Genomic DNA, 19,507 nt, shown 5'->3' on the forward strand with positions numbered 1-19,507 from the left:
TATATTTTCATTTGATTGTTGATGATTTGACCGAGATTGATTAACCAATTCAATCTGTTGTTTACTTCCACAATTAGGCATAGTTTCCCATTTCAAAAACAACACAAATGGCAAATACATTATAAATCATTCAATAAACTAGACCAATACTAAAATAATGTGCAGGCGCAGCCGTCCTAATCTCACACACATTACCTCCTACAAGAAGAAAAAAAACCTCTCCAAAACCTTAACTAATCATTCACAACTCATCCCACCACCGCCGCCGCCATGTCCACCGCCACAACCTCATCCCAAATCATAGAGCAAACCACCCTCTTCCTCTCGGAAACCATATCCCAACCCCACCACCGCCGCCACCTCCACACCACATTCCTACAAAAACTCCCTCCCACACTCTTGAAGCCCCTCACCTTCATCTCCCAAACCGTCGAAACCGCCATCTCGAGCAGCAGCCCCTCCGTCCGCGCCTCGTCCCTCCGCCTCGCCGAGAGCCTCCTCTCATCCACCCCCACCAACCCCTTCTCCTCCTTCCTCCTCTCCCTCGTCCACCACCTCTCCCGCCGCCCCCTCGACGCCTCCCTCGCCCTCCTAGACGTGTTCGAGGCCGAGCCCTCCCTCTCCCGCCTCGAGATCGCGCCCTTCCTCTTCCAAGAGCTGTTTCTCGTCCACTTCGCCACCATTCTCGAATGGTACCGATACAAATCCATCTTAAAACCAATTGGTGATATTCAGCATTTTCAGCGACGTGAGATATTGTTATATTTATTTATTTTTATTTCATTTGCCAACAGGTACGACGGTAGAAGGTCTGAGATCCTGTCGGGTTTGGGGCTCGAGTCCATGTCGATCTTGTCGGAGATGGACGGGGGGCAGGCGGCGGCGCTGAAGGAGTTGGAGAGGGGATATGAGGGTTTGTTGGAAGATAATTGTAGGGTTTTTGCAAGGTATTTTAAGCAAGTGCTGAGGAGAGGTGGAGGAGAGGAGATGATTTTGCCACCTAAAATTGTATTTCGAGAATGTGAAAGTGATGATCGTTCAACTTTGTGGGAGGGAGATGATGAACAGAGGATCAAAAGCCATGGATTTGAGTCTCCAAACAGACGGTATAATGTAATGCTTTGTTTCTTTTCTTTCATGCAAAATTTATCTTACAAAAATGGATAAGAAAAAGAAAGTATAAATTTTTAATCATATTTTACTACTCTTCACCTTTTTTTATATGTGAATATAGTGGAAAAAATATTTTCCAACAGTTTTTATTAAAGATAACACATACTAGTAATTATGGTATAGTGTAATGCTTCGTTTTCTTGAGTTTGATTTGTGGGGTTGTGCTTTTTATTGTTATGAATTTATTAAAAAAATGAGGTACGAGAAAATATAAAATTTTTGTTACATTTTAATGATTCTTAGATGTTCTACTTTAGGATGAAATATAATTAGTCACACCAATTTGACTCATGATAATGTTTAAGTATATCATATGAAGTCCCATGATAATATTATCAAAGCTGTAAAAATGCGAGAAAAGATCCCTATCTCTATAAAAAAATGGCGTTTTAGATCATTGTTGATCAAAATGAATTTGTTTTCCAGCTAAAGCAATGATAATTTTGTTAGCTGTGGTTACTTAAAAGTCTTTTTAATTCGAAAAACATTTTACTAATTGAGTTTGCAGGTCATGGTACTTTTTACAATATTTATTAAATATTCTAAACATTTCAAACATTTTGTAGTAATTAATTAACTCCGAGACTTAGGTGTAAAGCCTTCTTAACAGTGCGTAAGCGGATTTTAGTTCTCCTATTAATCCTTCCATTCATGATAAATCTATCACAATTTTTATGATTGACTGTACATAAAAAATGTACTCTTGTATCATTTTATGAGATACTTATTCAATTCTCACAATACTATAATACCATAGCATTTAAATGCTTAAAAAACTACGGAGTATAATTAAAGAAATAAAAAAGGACAAGTTTAAGACCAAGAATTTTCATTCGTGAAAATGGTCAATACACAAAGACAAATTAAAAAATAAAATAAGAATACACTATTATTCAACAAGTATAGTCATCATTATCAACCATCTAATCTAATTAGGTACTACTACAAATTAGTCACTTTTTTCTGCTGTCATCCTATTTGTTTATGCCCTATTGCAGTTTTCGTTCTGGACAATATATTCCCAGCTTGCTATTTTTTTACTAATATAAAATAAAAGTAAAACAAATTATGGCTGTTCTTGTTTGGCGCTGAAATCTTTTCCTTTGACATTGTCAAGCTCTTCTAATTTATTTATTTGAAGATTAATTAAGGCTGTGATTATATATGTGTTGCAATGCAGCCAATATGGGGTGGTGAAGCTGAAGGAGAAGGAGAAGGAGAAGGAGAAGGAGAAGGAGACATATCAAACATGGCTGATTCAAAGAGACTCTCAAAGTTGCCATCCCTTTCTCCAGTCAGAGTATCACCAGACCTCATTTTCAATCAAATCCCATCCACCCTCACCTTCAATCAGGATAAGGTATTCGATACCAACAATGACACACCAAATTAACCACATCTTGTCTCAAACAACAAAGCTAATACTCCCTCCATCCCATAAAAATATGGGCAATGGATATGACACGGAAAGACAAAATTGGTAAAGTAAAAGAAAGGGAGGAGAATTGTATGGTAAAGTAAGAGATAAGAAGAAAATGATAGTTTAAGTAGTGTTAGTGAATAGTGGGGACCTATATTATTAAATTGATATAACTTTCTAAAAATAAAATGCACATAATTTTATGGGACTGATAAAAATGGAAAGTACACATTTTTATGGGACATGGGGAGTATTATATATAAGTGGGATCCATATTCCACAAACTTATTGAACCCACTTTTCTTTACATTTTTTAAAACATGTGTCCAATCCAAATAGAACTCTTATTATGGGACGGAGGGGGCATAAATGTAGACATCACATTTCACTAACTTTTTCCACCCACGTTCTATTATATTGTTTTGGATAATATTTTAGGACTTCAATTACTCTCTCCGTCCCTTATTAATTAACCACTTTTGTCATTTTTGTCCGATTCCCATTAATTGTCCACTTTCACTTTTTACTATAAATGGTAAGTAGGTCTCACATTCCACTAACTTATTTCACTCACATTTTATTATAAAATTAATATATAAAAGTGAGACTCATATTTACTATTTTTTTCAATTCACTTTCCTTTATATTTTTTAAAACTCATGTCAGAACTAAAGTAGACAATTATTAGGGAGGGGATGGAGGGAGTATTATTACCGTTAAATTATTTGAAGGAGATTTGATTGCTCTTATGTCGTGTAGGAAAACATCAAGAAAGAGGCATTGTTTGACTCGACAAAGCAGCGGAGAAAAAAGCGGTAATGAAAAACAATAAACAACGCTAAATATTTGAAGTGTGTAAACTAAGGTTAGTTGATCCATCATGGTCAGCTGCGTGGATGATTCTTCCATGGACGACTCAACAACGGCTAACGCCCCAAAGGACTTCGTCTGCCCCATCACCGCCCGAATATTCGACGATCCCGTCACCCTCGAGACCGGCCAGACCTACGAGCGATCCGCCATCCAAGAGTGGCTCGACCTCGGCAACCTCACCTGCCCCATCACCCGCCACAACCTCCTCTCCCCCGACCTCCCCAAGACCAACTACGTCCTCAAGCGCCTCATCGCCACCTGGCGCGATCGCAACACCACCACCACCACCTCCCCCACCAGCGTCATAGCCCCTCCCAGCGATGGCGAGCTCCAGCTCGCCATCGCTGAAGTCTGCACCTCTGAGATCCTGCTGGACGCTGAGGCAGCAGTCCTCAAGATCCAGAGGTGCTGGAAGGAGGCTGAGTCAGCAGACCACCAGATGATGCTGGAGATGCTGACAAAGCCTCCTGTCATCAATGGATTCGTTGAGATGCTTCTCAACTCCGTTGATGAGACTGTCTTAAGGACCACGGTGTGCCTACTTACCGAGCTCGGGTCGAGGGATGGCAATGTGGTGGCGACGCTGACCAGAGTGGACTCGGATGTGGAGTGCATAGTCCAGCTGTTTAAGAAAGGCCTGCACGAGGCGCTCGTGCTGGTGTACCTCCTGAGGCCGCCGGTGGAGAGCCTCGTGGAGATGGAGCTCCCGGGGTATCTCGTGGATACCCTAAGCAACGGTCGTGACAACAACGACGACCTCAACTTCAAGATGTTTATGGAGCCTCAGACTGCTGCGGTGCTTATGCTGGCGCAGATTCTGCGGAGCTGCAGCCAGGAAAGTAGTTCAAGGATATCCACCAGCATTGCTTCCAAGCCATCATCGATTGAGAGAATCGTGGCGGCTCTGCAAGCGCCACAGACTGAGGAGAGAGTAGCTGCTGTCAGTATTCTGCTGAGATGCATTCTTGAGGATGGAAAGTGTAGGAACATAGTAGCTCACAAGGCTGAATTGGTTTCTCTCCTGGAGATTTTGTTTCAAGTAGGAGACGTGGAGCGGCTCGAGATCATTCATTTCTTCTCCGAGTTAGTCAAGTTGAACAGGTGAATGCAGTTCAAGCTAATCTAGCTACTTATATAGTTTGATCATCTTTATCAATCTATCATCATTTTTCTGTTTTGAACTCTGTAGGAGAAATTTGAATGAGAACATCTTGAGGACCTTGAAAGATGAGGGTACTTTTAGTACAATGCACACACTACTTATCTACCTACAAAAGGCTCGGGCCGAACAATCTCCGGTTGTTGCTGGACTTCTTCTGCAACTTGATCTTCTGGTACCTTTCCGTGTATTCATCTGTTCTAAAAATAACCAAAAGTTGGGAATACACAAAACATGATTAATGAGAGGGAGAAATTTTGAGCAATACTATATATATACTATTTCAGGAGGAGCCAAGAAAGATGAGTATATACAGAGAAGAGGCAATAGATGCTCTTATTAGTTGTCTAAGAAACTCAGAATGCCCAGCAGCACAAATTTCAGCTGCAGAGACAATACTCTCCCTCCATGGAAGATTCTCCTATTCAGGAAAATCTCTTTCTAGGGCCATTCTCCTCAAACGAGCCGGGCTGGAGAAGAGCTATGTGGCGTTTATGAAAAGGGATCAGCGTCGTCACCACATATCTGCTAATGCTCAAGACACCATGGTCTGATCATTTTGCTATACCAAATTTCCCTCCATCAGTCCCATTTTAAATGTCTCATTCTTTTTGAAGTAAGAAAATTTTCTCCTAAGACTTGACATTTGAATAAGTTGGAGATCATATACATGTAGGAAGATGAGAGAGCTGGTGAGGAGTGGGAGAGAAAAGTGGCTTTCCATCTTGTGAGCCATGAGTTTGGGCTAGTGTTTGAAGGTCTTGCACAAGGCCTGATCAGCAGCAACGAGGAGTTGAACTCGGTGTGCTTCATGGCCGCGACATGGCTCATATACATGCTCTCGCTCCTTCCTGATACGGGGATAAGGGGAGCAGCGCGCGTGTGTTTGCTCGACCATTTTGTGTCCGTTTTCAAATCGGACAAGAATGTTGAAGAAAGAGCACTCTCCATGCTTGGCCTCAACAGCTTCATCCGCCACACCGGTTCGTTTAATTCATGGATACTCTTGTTTACATAATTTGATATTTCATCGTCTGATAACGTATAATTTCGATCTCAGAAGGGTTGCAGGATCTAGCAGGTCACACCAAAGACATCCTGAAAGGACTAAGGGAGCTTAAGAAATCCTCTAGCATGGCATTTGAGATGCTCAAAGTGCTGTCACAAGAGCACGACAATAGCGCCGTAAGTCTTCTTCCTTAATTGCTTAGAAATGTACACCTTTAATGGGGATGCCATTTGCAGGATATATGGAGTCATCAAGAACTAAGCCAAGAAGACTGCTCGATCAACGGAGAAGTTGTTGCAGTGACATGCTTCAAAGGAAAAATTTTCTCCGGCCACTCAGATGGAACCATAAAGGTTTGGGGGCCGGAGCTATGCCTTATCCAAGAAATACGGGAGCACACAAAGGCGGTGACTAGCCTGACAGTACTACAATCAATGGAGAAACTGTACAGTGGGTCGGTCGATAGGACAGTGAGGGTAGGAGGCTTTATGAGTTTTTCGAGATTGCAGTTAGGTAGAAAAGGATCTAAGAGTTAAGAAAATTGCTTGCAGATTTGGTCGATATCGGAGGAAGGAATTTACTGTGAACAAGTTGAGGAGGTTAAGGATCAGATAAACAACATGGTAGTTGCTAACAACATAGCATGTTTCATTCCTCAAGGAGGCGGCGTCAAGGTAAACTAGATATATATGTACGTACTTTGTCTGTCGTCTATGAATTCTGGTTGGTTTGATATGCGTATACATCCGCAGCTGCACTCGTGGAATGGATCCTCTAAACTGCTCAATCAAAACAAGAATGTCAAATGTTTGGCTCTGGTGCAAGGGAAACTCTACTGTGGATGTCAGGATACTAGCATTCAGGTTTTTAAGTCCTGTCCCAAAATATATATTCACGCGACTGCATGATTCTTTGATTTTCGTACGAACATGAACTCAAAGAGAAATCTTGTATGTTTGATGCTATTATGCTAATATTGAGTTGTGCCTCGTTCACAACAATGCGTAGTTGCTGTCAAGCGTGAAGTTTTGTTGCGTATGTTATTTAAAAAAATGTTGGTATCAAGGTTCACGTTCATGTTCTTGAGAACATCGAATGTTCAGACAATCGCATGTGCAACTGTACAGACATTTGATTTGCCACCCGTATTTCAGGAAATCGACCTAGTAACGGGAACGCTAGGAAATATACAGAGCGGCTCCAAGAAACTCATAGGGAAAGCCAATCCTGTTTACGCGCTCCAAGTACATGACGGGCTGCTATATGCAGCAGGGCCTTCCCTCGACGGAGCAAATGTTAAGGTATTTCGTTAATTTGAGTCCATTGTGATGCGGCCATGTTGCAAATAACCTATTCAAAATAAATGCCATTGCGCTTCTCTGATCCATTAGATTTGGAGCACATCAAACTATAGTTTGGTCGGATCATTGCCATCGACATTGGATGTACGGACCATGGCCGTGAGCTCGGAGCTCGTATATCTCGGATCCAAAGTGGGAACTGTTGAAGTTTGGTGCAGAAAGAAGCTTAGCAGAGTTGAAACACTTCAAACAAACCTCATCAGCAGAATTCTTTGCATGGCCCTTGACACAAATCAGGATATCTTAGTCGTTGGAACCTCTGATGGCAGAATTCAGGTAACGCAATCCACCTTTTTCTCTTAATTATAGTTAATCCAGAAGAATGAATAATTTTTTCTTTAAATTATGAACACAAATTTTTCTCTGATTTTAAAATGTCTTGGGTAATTTTGCAGACATGGGGGCTTAGCTAGAGGAAGGATATAAAATGTCGGAAGATTTAGAGATAAGAAATTTGTTATATTTTTTCGTCCTCCAATAAAGCATCTGTTATAATTTTTCGACCTCAAGAAGACATACATACATCTACATATATATGAAGAATTCATCGTGTCAGCAACAATTTATTTCATAGCATAGCACCAAACGAAGACATACTTACAAGAGGAGATGCAGACGAAGAATCGAATAAAATAAAGTGGTCGAAGATGAAGATTGTTCTGCACGTAAACGTAATAACCAGAGAAAATTCATTTTAGATTCCAAAACGAATGCTATAGGTACACACAGTTTTAGAATCCAATAGCCAAAATTAGAAGAAATATTCACCAGAAAGAGCAATTGTCAGAGCTGCTTTTGCAATTATAGTCAATTACACACTAAAATGCACCCCTTCCGAGAGGACGCCGACCATCTCGTCTCCGGTTCATATGCATATCACGGTGATAATCCTTAGCTGGTGGCCCGCCTCTAGCCGGTGACCTGCTCCTATCCCTGATATGAGATACCCAGCCACGGGGAGGAACTGCTGATGCAGGAGGTGGAGACAAAAACCTACCTCCATAGCCTCCTCTCCTCTCATGAAAAAAGTTATCCCTTCCACGGTGGTCTCTATGGCCCCATTCTGGCAGTGGGGGTCCATCGTAATATCCAAACCTGTCCCTAGGGTCATCTTCAAGAAAGTTTGGCCTTTCACCGCGCATTAGAGGATCAGGCAATCTTACTTCATTTCTTCCCGGTGGTCCAGAAGCTCTAAAGTCTCTGTCGTCTCTTGGCCAGCCACGAGGGGGAGACCTGTAGCCACCATTCATATTCCTTACAGGAGAATGATCCAATAGAGCAGGTGGAACACGATCGCGAGGGGGAAATGGGGGACCCAAATACCCTCCTCTCCTAGGGCTTCCAGATGAAGCATAACGGGGCCTGTTGCAGTTGTTGCAATGCTCTCGCCTTGCAAAATTCAAATTTTTACATCTGTAACATGGTAGAAAGTATGTATCAGATAACCAATTACAAAACAAGCAAAGCTAAAATGTCAAACTTACTACTATATTACAAAAAAACACAGACAAGTACAAAATGCCACCACTCAGTTCTATGGTAGTTTCTTCTCCTTCATTTATCACACAATTATTAGGAAAATCATTTCAATTGCCACATGCAAACTTCCTTCCACTACCAGCAAAAAAAACTCCCATCGCCCCAATCAATAGTCTTATTTTTCCGTTTTGGTCCGTCTCATAAAATTAGTCCACTCCCATTTTTGGAAAATTTCTCTCTTATGAGGTGGCCAATTCTCCACTTAACATCACTCCAATAACTTTTTATTTCTATCTCTCTACTACTTTACCAATTTTGCATTAAAACCCATGCGTTCGAAAAGTCCCTATTTTTATGGGACGGAGCGAGTAAAAAATGGAAGATATATAAATATATACACACACACACACACACATACACTTAATAATTAGTATGAAAATAATGTTTTTTCAACTGAAACAAAGCATGCAAAAGATGCATACAAAATCAAATCAAAAACAGGTGAAAGATGAAAAGGAGTATATCAGACACTCACAAGGGATCTTGGCAAAACCAATCTCCTTCTCTTGGTCGTACATTAGGATTATTTCTAGGAACACCTTCAACTCTTAATGGTTCAGGACCTCCAGACCCACGTGCCAAGTGATCATAACCTCTACCAGGAAACCGACCACCATCCTTACCACGGGCATAGGGGGGTGAGTAGTCACGATATTGACCAGGTTCTCTCTCATTCCGGAAACCACGACCCCTTGATGAACCAAAGGTTTCAAAACCTGGACTAGAACGACGATGAGCATCCCTTCTACGGATAGGAGAATCAGAACCTGCCCGCTTTCTATATCCTGAAAGAAACCAGTGAAGCTCAGGATGTGAACACCAAATCACAAAGAGTAGATGTCATGTCACCAAGAACAGTTCCTACAGAAGCCAATTTTTGCAACCCCAGAAATGCCAAGAACAATTAAAATCATGTCAACAAACAGTAACCACTGCCGATTGCTGAAGCATCTCCTTACCAAGAATACGAACAAGAAATACAACACTTACTCACCCCTAAGATCATACTCAAGACCACTGGAGAAGCCAGCTAGCTTGAAATTGATTCAGTGCTACATGTTGCAGCAATCACACATTTAAAATAAGTAGACCCTACGTATCAAGCAAATATGAAACGAACAATGACTAAAAGCCAGATGACAATTCAACAAGAAATGGCAATGCACCATGTGTTTCGCTCGAAAGTAGAGGACAAATACTGCAGTACAGAAGACAGCACCAAATGTTTCAGAAACAAACTTCATTCAACTCAAACTTTATCCAGAAATCTTCAGAGTTCATAAGCTCATCCAAAGCACATGAAACTACTCAAGTTACGCACCAGAGTCCCTCCATCACCAACCCAAAAATACAGCCAGAAGGTTTGACCATGCACACCTTAAAAGGGTCTGAAAAGGAACATCCCACCAGGTAAAAGCAGTTACATCCCATATGATCAAAAGTCGATATAACACTACTAAACTTGGTTTCCACTTTCAGTCTGCTCACCGCCAATATATTCCTTTCTTGTCAGTAGTATACTTGCTAAAAAATGATCTACAAGAACCAGCACTTAACAACAGAACAGATTATAACAACCCCAGTTTCAGTCAGCTCTTCAATAACCTTTGTAGTTTCTGAAACCACTTCAGATCCCAAAAAGAAAACGTATCACTATTATTCATAACCATAATAATGAAATCAACAGATTGTAAAAGTTAGTGTTCATTGCCAGCTTTGCTGGTACCCTTCATTCCTCTCCCTCAACACCATAACAGCTTCTTTGGCCTACTAATAAATCTTAACGAATTTGACTTTGAAAACTAATTAAACTGAAAATTCTGCCACCATCAGGACATCTTCGCATCTCATGGGAAAGGCATTGTTTTCCAGATGCCATGTAAATATGTTAAATTTCTATAAGCAAAAGTCTACTTGATGACATCACGTGCCCATAGTAGCTTTACAAAAGCACACATCCCAAGGCTGGTCAGTGGAACATATCATTATATCAGTAAACCTTGTATATCCATCAAGTAGTTCTCCTCACATATTTAAACCTCTTAAATAATCAAAACAGTTCCAACAAGCCATCCTCAAGACCCAAATTCTTGCACCAGGCAATATATACAGCTGTAGAAAACAACAGAAAAACCCATTCACAATTCAATAGTCCATATGCATGATTCCTTAACATACAACACAAGGCAGTGCAGAGAGGGTGGATGATACTGTTTAATAAAATTGAAGCTCCAATATGATTACAACGTAAAACAACTAAAGCATTAGAATAAGGTAGTACATTAGATTGTACCAGATGGAGTACAAAAAATCTAAATGAATATAAGGCTGTCATAATTCATAAACAGCATTTGAGTGGATATTTTATCTTGTTAAGAAATTTAAGGCAAGGACATAAAGATGAAACTCTAACCCATCAACATTACAAAGTATTGCATGTAACCCTTGCTATGTTGACAAATCTTATTCTACAAGAAATTATTTTCCTGTTAGGCACATGTTAGCCCAAATTGTATCATATATTGTAAATAGATGAAGTTCTCTTGGAAATAATACAATGTTATCAAATAGCGGATATGGCGGCGCTATGGCATGGCGTTCGGTGGTGGAAACGCCATAGCACCATGTCGCTGCCATAGCACCGCCATATCCGACATTTGACAACATTGCGTGTGTACCCCATTTAGGAATGGGGCATTATGCAAGAAACATGGTGGTTAGAGTTGTATATTATGCTTTATTAATTGTTTAAAGTGTTTTAGATGTTTATATTTTTAATATTTTATAATTTTTGAATTATATATAAATATATAAGTATTATTTTATTTATTTAATTATTGACCGCCATATCCGCCATACTAATACGCCATATCCCTGTGGCGGTTTTTAGGCAAACCGCCATAAGCCGACATACGAGATTGATAAAATTGAAATAATATAACGATTTAGTTCATTATTTGCATTTTAAGGTCTTTGCAGTGCACAGAAAAATTTAAGGGAAAAAATAAAGTTAGATGAAGGCACATGGAGCCTGTCTCCAACGAAAAACACTTATTTATCCTCTTCGTCTAAATTAATGTTGGAAGAAAAAAATAACAACACTAAATTTAATTTTGGTTAGTATGGTTTACCCACAATATATGGGAATAAGTAACTTATAATGCAAGCACATAATTTGTAGAAATTCCAAAAAAACATTATTTACTGTTATGTCAAGCTTCCAACCAAGAGCAAGACACAACTTACAAAGAAACTATAGCACTGACCTCAAAGAAATCCATGTATAACACAGCTGTCTTTACCAAACAAGCAACTTCTGAATGTCCCCACAGAAATTATCTTATCCAAATACAAACATGCATAATCAAATGGCAGAAGAAGATGAACATCTGTGTTCCTTGTTACTTGTGATTCCTAGATTGTAAATCGTATACTAGCATAAGAGTATTTACAAACATGCATAATCAATTGGCAGAAGAAGATGAACATCTGTGTTCCTTGTTACTTGTGATTCCTAGATTGTAAATCGCATACTAGCATAAGAGTATTTACAAACATGCATAATCAAATGGCAGAAGAAGATGAACATCTGTGTTCCTTGTTACTTGTGATTCCTAGATTGCAAATCGCATACTAGCATAAGAGTATTTAATGCAGTCGTTAAACTCCAGACGAACTAAATAATCAGAAATTGAAGGCATTGACTCATAAACAATCCAAATGTATATCAGTGATATTCGAACTTAAATGCTCTAAATCAACACAAAATATTGCACAACCATGAGCCGATTAAGAGAATCTCATTCCGAAATGAAATGCATACGAAAATCCCCCAAAATTCAAATTAAACATTTCCAAAACTTGAAAATCGGCACGTAATCAACTAACTCCAATTAATTGAAAACGACGAAAGCAGTCCTTGTAGGGCCAAAACTTCTAGGGTTAGGTTCGGGAACTAAACTAGTTAACTAAGAAATGAAGAAAAGAAGAGCAGGAGTAGTACCATGGCCGTCGTGCCGAGCAGAGCGAGAGTGAGGAGGCGGATCCCGGCGAACTTCGCCAGGCTCGTAATCGCTGGCGCCGGCGCCGGTGGCTCCATCCTCGGCCTTGGCTGCGCCTCCAGCAGTGTCGGCGGCAGGACGCACGACAAGGCTGCTCAAGAGTGGGTGGTGCGGCGCGGCCGAACCCTTCTCTCGTGAACCCATTTCTCTCCCAGGCCGGAAATTTCGATGTGAGCAGACCGCAATTTCAACAAATAAAAATTCAAAAATTATATGGTCGGACCAAACCCTAATTACTGGAAATCCCAATAGCGGGATTTTGATTGGTTTTGTTTATAAGTGAGTTTAGATTAGTCGGGGAGTGTTAGGGCTAGTTTGGTTTGCCCTTTATGGTTTCTCAAGAAAAGGAATGGCTCTTGTTAGTGATTCCCTTTTCATGGTAGCCTAGAAATATTTCTATTATTTGGTTTGACTTCTATGGTTTCTATAGTTTAAATTCGGATGTTTGGTTTGGATTTTAGGCACTTAAGAATAGCTTGTAATACTAGAAATATCCTCATATATTTTTCTTATTTCCAATATTATCCTCATCTAACCCTAGCAATAAATTATTGAGGAGCCGCCAAAATTCACAGCCTTCTCGCAACCTCTTCAACAAGATTTCGCCTCTTCGCAGGCTTGAGTATCGATTTCACTTCAATTTGCTGGAGAACCCGAGAACTTCGATTATTCCTTAATTTGTCACCCTAAATATGAATCTGGAATAGTTTTAACCACAATATTCAGGTGGAATATGTAGCACAATGCTAGAAATAGTCAATTATGAGAGTTGAATGGACGAAACACAGATTATCGTTACAAATCTGAAACTGTTGAATCGAAATCCACAAGATAAATTTGTGGGCTTCACGCACGAATTTGGGATTCAAATACGCAGGTGGAAGCTTACATTGGTCGTCGTGGGTATTTAATTCGAAGTCCCAGGAGAAGTCGATGCCAATTGATTAATATGCGGAGAGAAAACGAGAGCAGACAACGGCTTGAAATTGTAAAAAGAGGCGTGAAATTTATGTGAATGAAGAAGATGGGGACATTTTGGTCATTTCAGATTTTCAATAAAGTGAACACTACGAGCCAGAAAATGTATCTTTCAAAATTTGGGAGATACCTTAACTAATGAAATGGGCACTAATGAGGTGGGCCGGAGACATTTTTGCAGGCCCTCTTGAAAGGGTATTTGACAAACCAAACACGAGAAAAGGTTTGTTTGTGGGCATTTAATACTCCTATTTGCCAAACCAAACATCTCCTTATATTGATAACTCAATAGTTAATTGCTAATTATAATTTAATAATAGTTAACGGCTTAGAACATCAATCCTGAAATGTTAATACGATCAATAAAAAATGTCAATAAGGATATTAAGGTCAATTTACAATAAATTAGTTGTAACTAACTTCTGAAAAATATCACGTAACTTTAAAATGCATATAACTTTCTCGATATAAATTATTTTTTCGCACAACATATATCAAATTAAAGATAATTTCATAAGGATTCTAACAAGATCTCACTTGCATATGTTCCGATGTCAAAATTTGAAAAAAAAATCAAACAAATTCAAAAAAATTCAATTTTTTCATACAACAACAAATGTCAACATATTATATAAAATATATCAATATAATACATATAGAATGTCATTCTTAAATCAATGTGTTGACATTCTCAAAGCATTTTGTTGATATTTTCAAAACACTATATTGACATTTTCATCCAAAACCCTAATTTGGTAGTTTTTTTATATATTTCAATTTAATTAATAAAAATGAAAATTGCACGTGGCAAATTTTAGACCACTAGATTTTTAAAATCCTATGGTCTTAGAGCATCATTAACCCCGTCCCCAATTTAGGTCCCAAGTTCCCTCCACGTCATCATTCCCCTAAATTTGAGTCACATGCCACAACCCCTCTAACCCTACAGGCCCATCCCAGACCACAACTATTAAATTGCACTATTCACAACTCCAGCCTATATTACTTGTAATAATTGAAAACGTTGAGCAATTATAAAAATAATAAATTATAAACTAAAAAATTTAAAAATTAGAATATTAAAAAAAAGTGCAAAAAAATTAAACAAATAATAATTAATATGGTCAGACACGTCGCTCGCCCCTCTCCCTCTTCTTCCTCTTCCTCTTCCTCCCTCTTCTTCCTCTCCCCCTCCCTCTTCTTCCTCTTCCAAATGCGTAAAAATTCAGAAATTGGGGGCCAGGACTAGGGCTGCGGAAAAATACCGAAATACCAAAATATCGGCCTTACCGTACCGAAAAAAATATCGAATATACCAAATTTTCTGTATACCGTGATTTTTGGTACTGTATGATACCTTACTGAAATATTTCGGTAAGGTAAAGGTATGAATTTTTATATACCGCGGCATACCGAAATTCGGTATATACCGTAATTTAAGGTATATACTGTAAAATATGAATATAATAATATATAAAGTATTTTATATATTTTTAAATTATAAAATTTATTGTGAAATATAATATAATATGAATAAAATATACTAGTATTTAATACCCTGTGTATTATTTAAATTACTATAAAATATAAATAGTATTCTAAAAACTCAAATATTCCATTTTCATTGATATTGAAAGTAAGGTATACCGCAAAAGTATGGTATACCGAACTTTGGTACGGCATAGCGAAAATGAGGTACGATATCGGTATGAAAATTCTCCATACCGAAAATTTTGGTAAGATAAATGTATAATTTTTTCGCATACCGAATTTACGGTAAGGTATACGGTATGGTGGTTTCGGTAAGGTATACCGTACCTACCCAGCCCTACCCAGGACCGGCCCGAACCCCCTCCAACGCCGGGCCGGGACGCAACGGGTCACAGCCCTAGAAGCTCCATCGCCGGCTAGGCTGGACCCCGGGCGCGGCCCCGGGACAGGCCGGAAAACGTGCTCGTTTAACGCGTGGGCCGCGGGCCGAGACCCAGGTGCGGTCCGGCCCGCTCGCGTTAATGATGCTCTTAAATTAGTTGTAGTTAGCAACTAGAGATTGAGTTAGCAATTGATCACTTCCCTAGATTAGTCACTGTTAACTATATTTTGCAAGGTAATTTATTTTAATTCTGACATTATTGCAATAAATATGATAATATTGATATAAAAAAATGATAATATCTATGCAATATATAAAAGGGGAGTTTTAGAGAAATTTACAAGATTGTCATTTAATTTAAAAGTTATATTAAATTAAAAATGTATAATTAAAGGCCTAAACACTTGTGATTGAATGGAGTGAGTGGAGGTTTTACAATGTCATTTAAATTTGGAGATATGGGAAATAATTAGATTGCCTTCCATTTTAAATCAATTAAATTATCTTGATTTGTGGATAATTAAATCGTATAATAAAACACAGATCTTAATTTACTTTATAATAATCCAATATCTACCCTACATAAAACAAAAATAATTATATATGTAAACAACAATTAGATATTAACAAATTTAGTAAAATTTGGCAAATAATTCAACACATAACATTACTTTATTAATATGATAATTAACCATTGATGACAAAGTGAAAGTATAGTTTAATTTATTAGTTTTGAATATATTTATTGTACACAAATTTATTGGCAAGAAATTAGGACTTTTGTGATTTTATTTCAATTTGTAAATTATAATTATATTTGGGAAATAAACCATACACTTATTTGATTACTATGCAATTTAAACTTTTGATTGGAATTCCAAATAAAAGGGAATCTCCTAACTTTATTTTTATACAAAAACAAAAATATATTTTCTTAGTTTAGATATTGCTGGCAAAAATATCTATAAATGCACAACTTGTAATTTGGATTTCGTTTCATCCATGTTTCATCAAGTGGAGCCTCTAAATTAAGTGGAGTGGGTGGGAGGTTTTACAAGGGTTACGTGCATAATATTTTAGCCTATAAATATGTCATTTAAAGGCTGGATATCCACACATACCTACTTACCTTATAAAACTCAAGCATATCATTTAGACATGCACAAACCGAACCGGACCACCGGTTAACCGGCGGTTCAGCGGTTCCAACGGTAGGATTCTGGCTAGGGCGTAGGTTTCGGGCTAGGTGTGCAGAAAAACCGGCAGCTTACGTCAGAAACCGGCGGTTTCCGACGATTCGGCATCTTTTTCAGGTGGCAGCGTATAGGTGGCAGTGTATAGGCCTGAAAACCGATCAGAAACCGCCGGTTTTCGTCAGAAACCGTGGACTGAACCGCCGGTTCAGTCCGAAACTGCCGTTCAGGCGGTAAACCGGCCGATATTTGAAATTTGAATTTTTTTTTATTTCTTCCAATTTTACTCCTATAAATACCCCACTTCCCCATCATTTTTACTCACTCCATTCTTGTGTTAACAATGATTTCCTTCTCAATCTCAATTTACCATTTCTTTAATACTCCATATTCCATACTACTTTCATTTTGCATTATGTCTTCTTCTCATGGTGGACCGGGACGTGGTGATCGGGGCAAAGGAATTGCCCAAGATCAAAGTAGTCGTCCCCAAAGATCAAAGCGACCTAGTCATCGAGAAGTTATGGAAGAGGTTTCCCGAGTGGCGGCTGAACGCATGCAAGTAAGTTCTAAAAAATAAAATTATTTTTACAATTCATAATTTCATAAGATTGAGTTTTTTAAAAAAAAATTGTATTCCTAATTAAAACTTCAACTTATATAATATTTATAAATAGAAGAAGATCATAGGACCGCCATGCTACTCGCTAAAATGCATCAAGGTGGGGAGAGGGGCGGTGGTAGTTCCCAACAACAAGATGACGAGTACGACGTGTCTATATCGTCGGACTCAGACAACAATGGTGATAGATCTCATTCTCGTATTCCGTCTAGCACTGGCGGAAATGAGGACATGCCTCCCCATCCTCCACCCACTAAAAAGCAGTGAAATCTGATATTTTTGTTAAACACTACAAGAAGGTCCCGGTGGTAATTCCAAGTCGTAATGATCCGCTCTCTCAAGAGGACATGCCTCCCCATCCTCCACCCACTAAAAAGCAGTGAAATCTGATATTTTTGTTAAACACTACAAGAAGGTCCCGGTGGTAATTCCAAGTCGTAATCACAATAGTCGTAATGATCCGCTCCCGGTGGTAATTCCAAGTCGTAATGATCCGCTCTCTCAAGAAGAGACATCGGCGTTTCATGCATATTGTAACTATTGTGATAAAGTCTATAAATTTGCGAATGGTGGGGGATATGGCACCATCCGTCGTCATTTGGTGACAAAACATCCGGTAGAATGTGACACTGCCTCTACCCAAACCCAACTAAACTTCCAACCCGGTGGCTCGGGTTCATTAGGTACGCCTCTTTTTAAATATGATCCTGAAAATTTTGCTGACGTTATGACTACATGGGCTGCAATGAAGCATTTTCCTTTTAATGTTTATGATGACAAAAAATTTGAGGTTACTATGCAAAGTGCTTTGAACTAGCTGTCAAAAGAGTAGGTCGAATGACCGTTCAACGATCTACCGTTCGACAATGTTTGGAGAAAAACGTTGAATTATCACGTTATTTACTCAACTTGGGACAGAAAGTGAACATTTGCTCAGATGTATGGACTGATTGTTTTAATAGACATTCATACATGGGCATTACAGTTTACTTTGTGGACAATAATTGGACTTTGAACAAGCGTTTGATTGGTTTTAGAGAATTTGAATGAATTTCAATTATGCAATAAGATATTTTCTATTGGTTTTGATAATGCAACTGCTAACACTGCAAGTATTACTGACTTGATCGCGGCATATGCTCCGGTTATTGGTGGTAAGTATTTTCATCAAAGATGCATATGTCATATTTAGAATTTATGTATACAAGATGCGCTTGAATTATGGCAAAAACATGTTAGTCCTATTAGAACTGCAGTTAGATTAATCCATCAAAAGTCGCCTATTGGCAAAGTTTGGAAGAAGTATTGCCATCAAAAGAAGGTAAGATATACGAATTTTACCATGGATGTGTCTCATAGATGGAATTCAACATATGATTGTCTGAATTCTACTTTGACGCATAAAGATTCTTTGTGCGATTTTTTAGAACCTATCCCTTTTCTGATTTATATATGTCGCATAGTTGTTAGGATCATAGCGTGGCTTTATTTAAATTGTTCAAATATTTCAAAAATGCGACTGTTGAATTATCGGGTGTTTATTATTGAACTGCTGTTCGTGTTTTAGAGCATTGCATGTATATATCACTTGGTTTTAAAACTGCGATGAAAAATGCTTCATATTCTTCTGAATTGATGTGTGTTTTATATTATATGATTGAAAAATGGCTTAAGTATTTCAGTGAGATTCCAACGGTGTTTTTGATTGCAAAGGTCTTGGATTCAAAAAGGAAATTAGCCGGTACCTCCAGGATTTTAGATTTTTATTATAACAATTTGAGTTCTATTGATCTTGTTCCACTTCAACCATTGCAAGCGGATACCAATGACCAATGAGGAGTAAACCTAACCGGAACATTTCAAATAAACCTCCTGGACCGGTCAATTATCCAACAAACCTTCGAGTTTAAATTATGTGCTCTCTACACCGAATATGAAACCAAGTATAACAGTACCCACCAAGTCAGAAGACCTACCCCTCCTCAACAACATAACTTTGGCTTCGCATTTTAAACCGATTATAATGACCCCGACGCGCAATCCCAATTAGCCGACCTATACAGCTACAACACCGGCGGAAGGTCGTCCTCAGGTATGGTAAGTGAGTTAGATTTATATTTCGATTCACTCTTTTCCTTTGGTGATGAAGGTCCTACTCCTCCTGCCCAAATCGACGTCCTCAATTGGTGGGGAACACACGAGAAAGATTTTTCCATACTTGCGTCAATGGCCAAGGATATTTTTTC

At 38.7% G+C, this 19,507-nt stretch overlaps 2 protein-coding genes across 3 annotated transcripts; one reads left to right on the forward strand and one right to left on the reverse strand.

Annotated features, from left to right (window-relative positions):
• The first annotated feature begins 270 nt into the window (after window positions 1-270).
• Window positions 271-7,550, forward strand: LOC121786841 (putative E3 ubiquitin-protein ligase LIN-1). The gene is made up of 15 exons (XM_042185453.1): window positions 271-692; window positions 795-1,106; window positions 2,354-2,533; window positions 3,353-3,408; window positions 3,466-4,567; window positions 4,656-4,800; window positions 4,913-5,173; window positions 5,302-5,608; window positions 5,686-5,810; window positions 5,871-6,110; window positions 6,186-6,308; window positions 6,387-6,497; window positions 6,789-6,935; window positions 7,026-7,271; window positions 7,391-7,550. The coding sequence occupies exons 1-15, from the start codon at window positions 271-273 to the stop codon at window positions 7,406-7,408; spliced, it is 3,795 nt and encodes a 1,264-aa protein (XP_042041387.1). The 3' UTR covers window positions 7,409-7,550.
• A 25-nt stretch (window positions 7,551-7,575) lies between these two features.
• Window positions 7,576-12,962, reverse strand: LOC121787160 (RNA-binding protein EWS). 2 transcript variants are annotated; one of them, XR_006047284.1, is made up of 4 exons: window positions 12,538-12,962; window positions 9,010-9,319; window positions 7,764-8,408; window positions 7,576-7,654 (listed from the first exon to the last, which is right to left on the reverse strand). XR_006047284.1 is itself a non-coding variant. In XM_042185815.1 (3 exons), the coding sequence occupies exons 1-3, from the start codon at window positions 12,737-12,739 to the stop codon at window positions 7,814-7,816; spliced, it is 1,107 nt and encodes a 368-aa protein (XP_042041749.1). In that variant the 5' UTR covers window positions 12,740-12,962; the 3' UTR covers window positions 7,668-7,813. The 2 variants fall into 2 exon arrangements, 1 of the variants encoding a protein (XP_042041749.1); XM_042185815.1 differs by lacking the exon at window positions 7,576-7,654 and having other exon boundaries at window positions 7,668-8,408.
• Between the last annotated feature and the right edge of the window lie 6,545 nt (window positions 12,963-19,507).

The sequence above is a fragment of the Salvia splendens genome, chromosome 22 (assembly GCF_004379255.2).
Source record: "Salvia splendens isolate huo1 chromosome 22, SspV2, whole genome shotgun sequence".
In the NCBI taxonomy this organism is placed as follows: Eukaryota; Viridiplantae; Streptophyta; class Magnoliopsida; order Lamiales; family Lamiaceae; genus Salvia; species Salvia splendens.

Coding starts and splice junctions, on each gene's coding strand:
- LOC121786841 (XM_042185453.1), top strand. CDS start 271: ATGTCCACCGCCACAACCTCATCCCAAATCATAGAGCAAACCACCCTC. Junction 4,568..4,655: donor GAGTTAGTCAAGTTGAACAG/GTGAATGCAGTT, acceptor TGAACTCTGTAG/GAGAAATTTGAATGAGAACA. Junction 5,609..5,685: donor CAGCTTCATCCGCCACACCG/GTTCGTTTAATT, acceptor TTTCGATCTCAG/AAGGGTTGCAGGATCTAGCA.
- LOC121787160 (XM_042185815.1), bottom strand. CDS start 12,739: ATGGGTTCACGAGAGAAGGGTTCGGCCGCGCCGCACCACCCACTCTTG. Junction 9,320..12,537: donor TGCTCGGCACGACGGCCATG/GTACTACTCCTG, acceptor GGTTTCTTTCAG/GATATAGAAAGCGGGCAGGT. Junction 8,409..9,009: donor TGGTTTTGCCAAGATCCCTT/GTGAGTGTCTGA, acceptor ACCATGTTACAG/ATGTAAAAATTTGAATTTTG.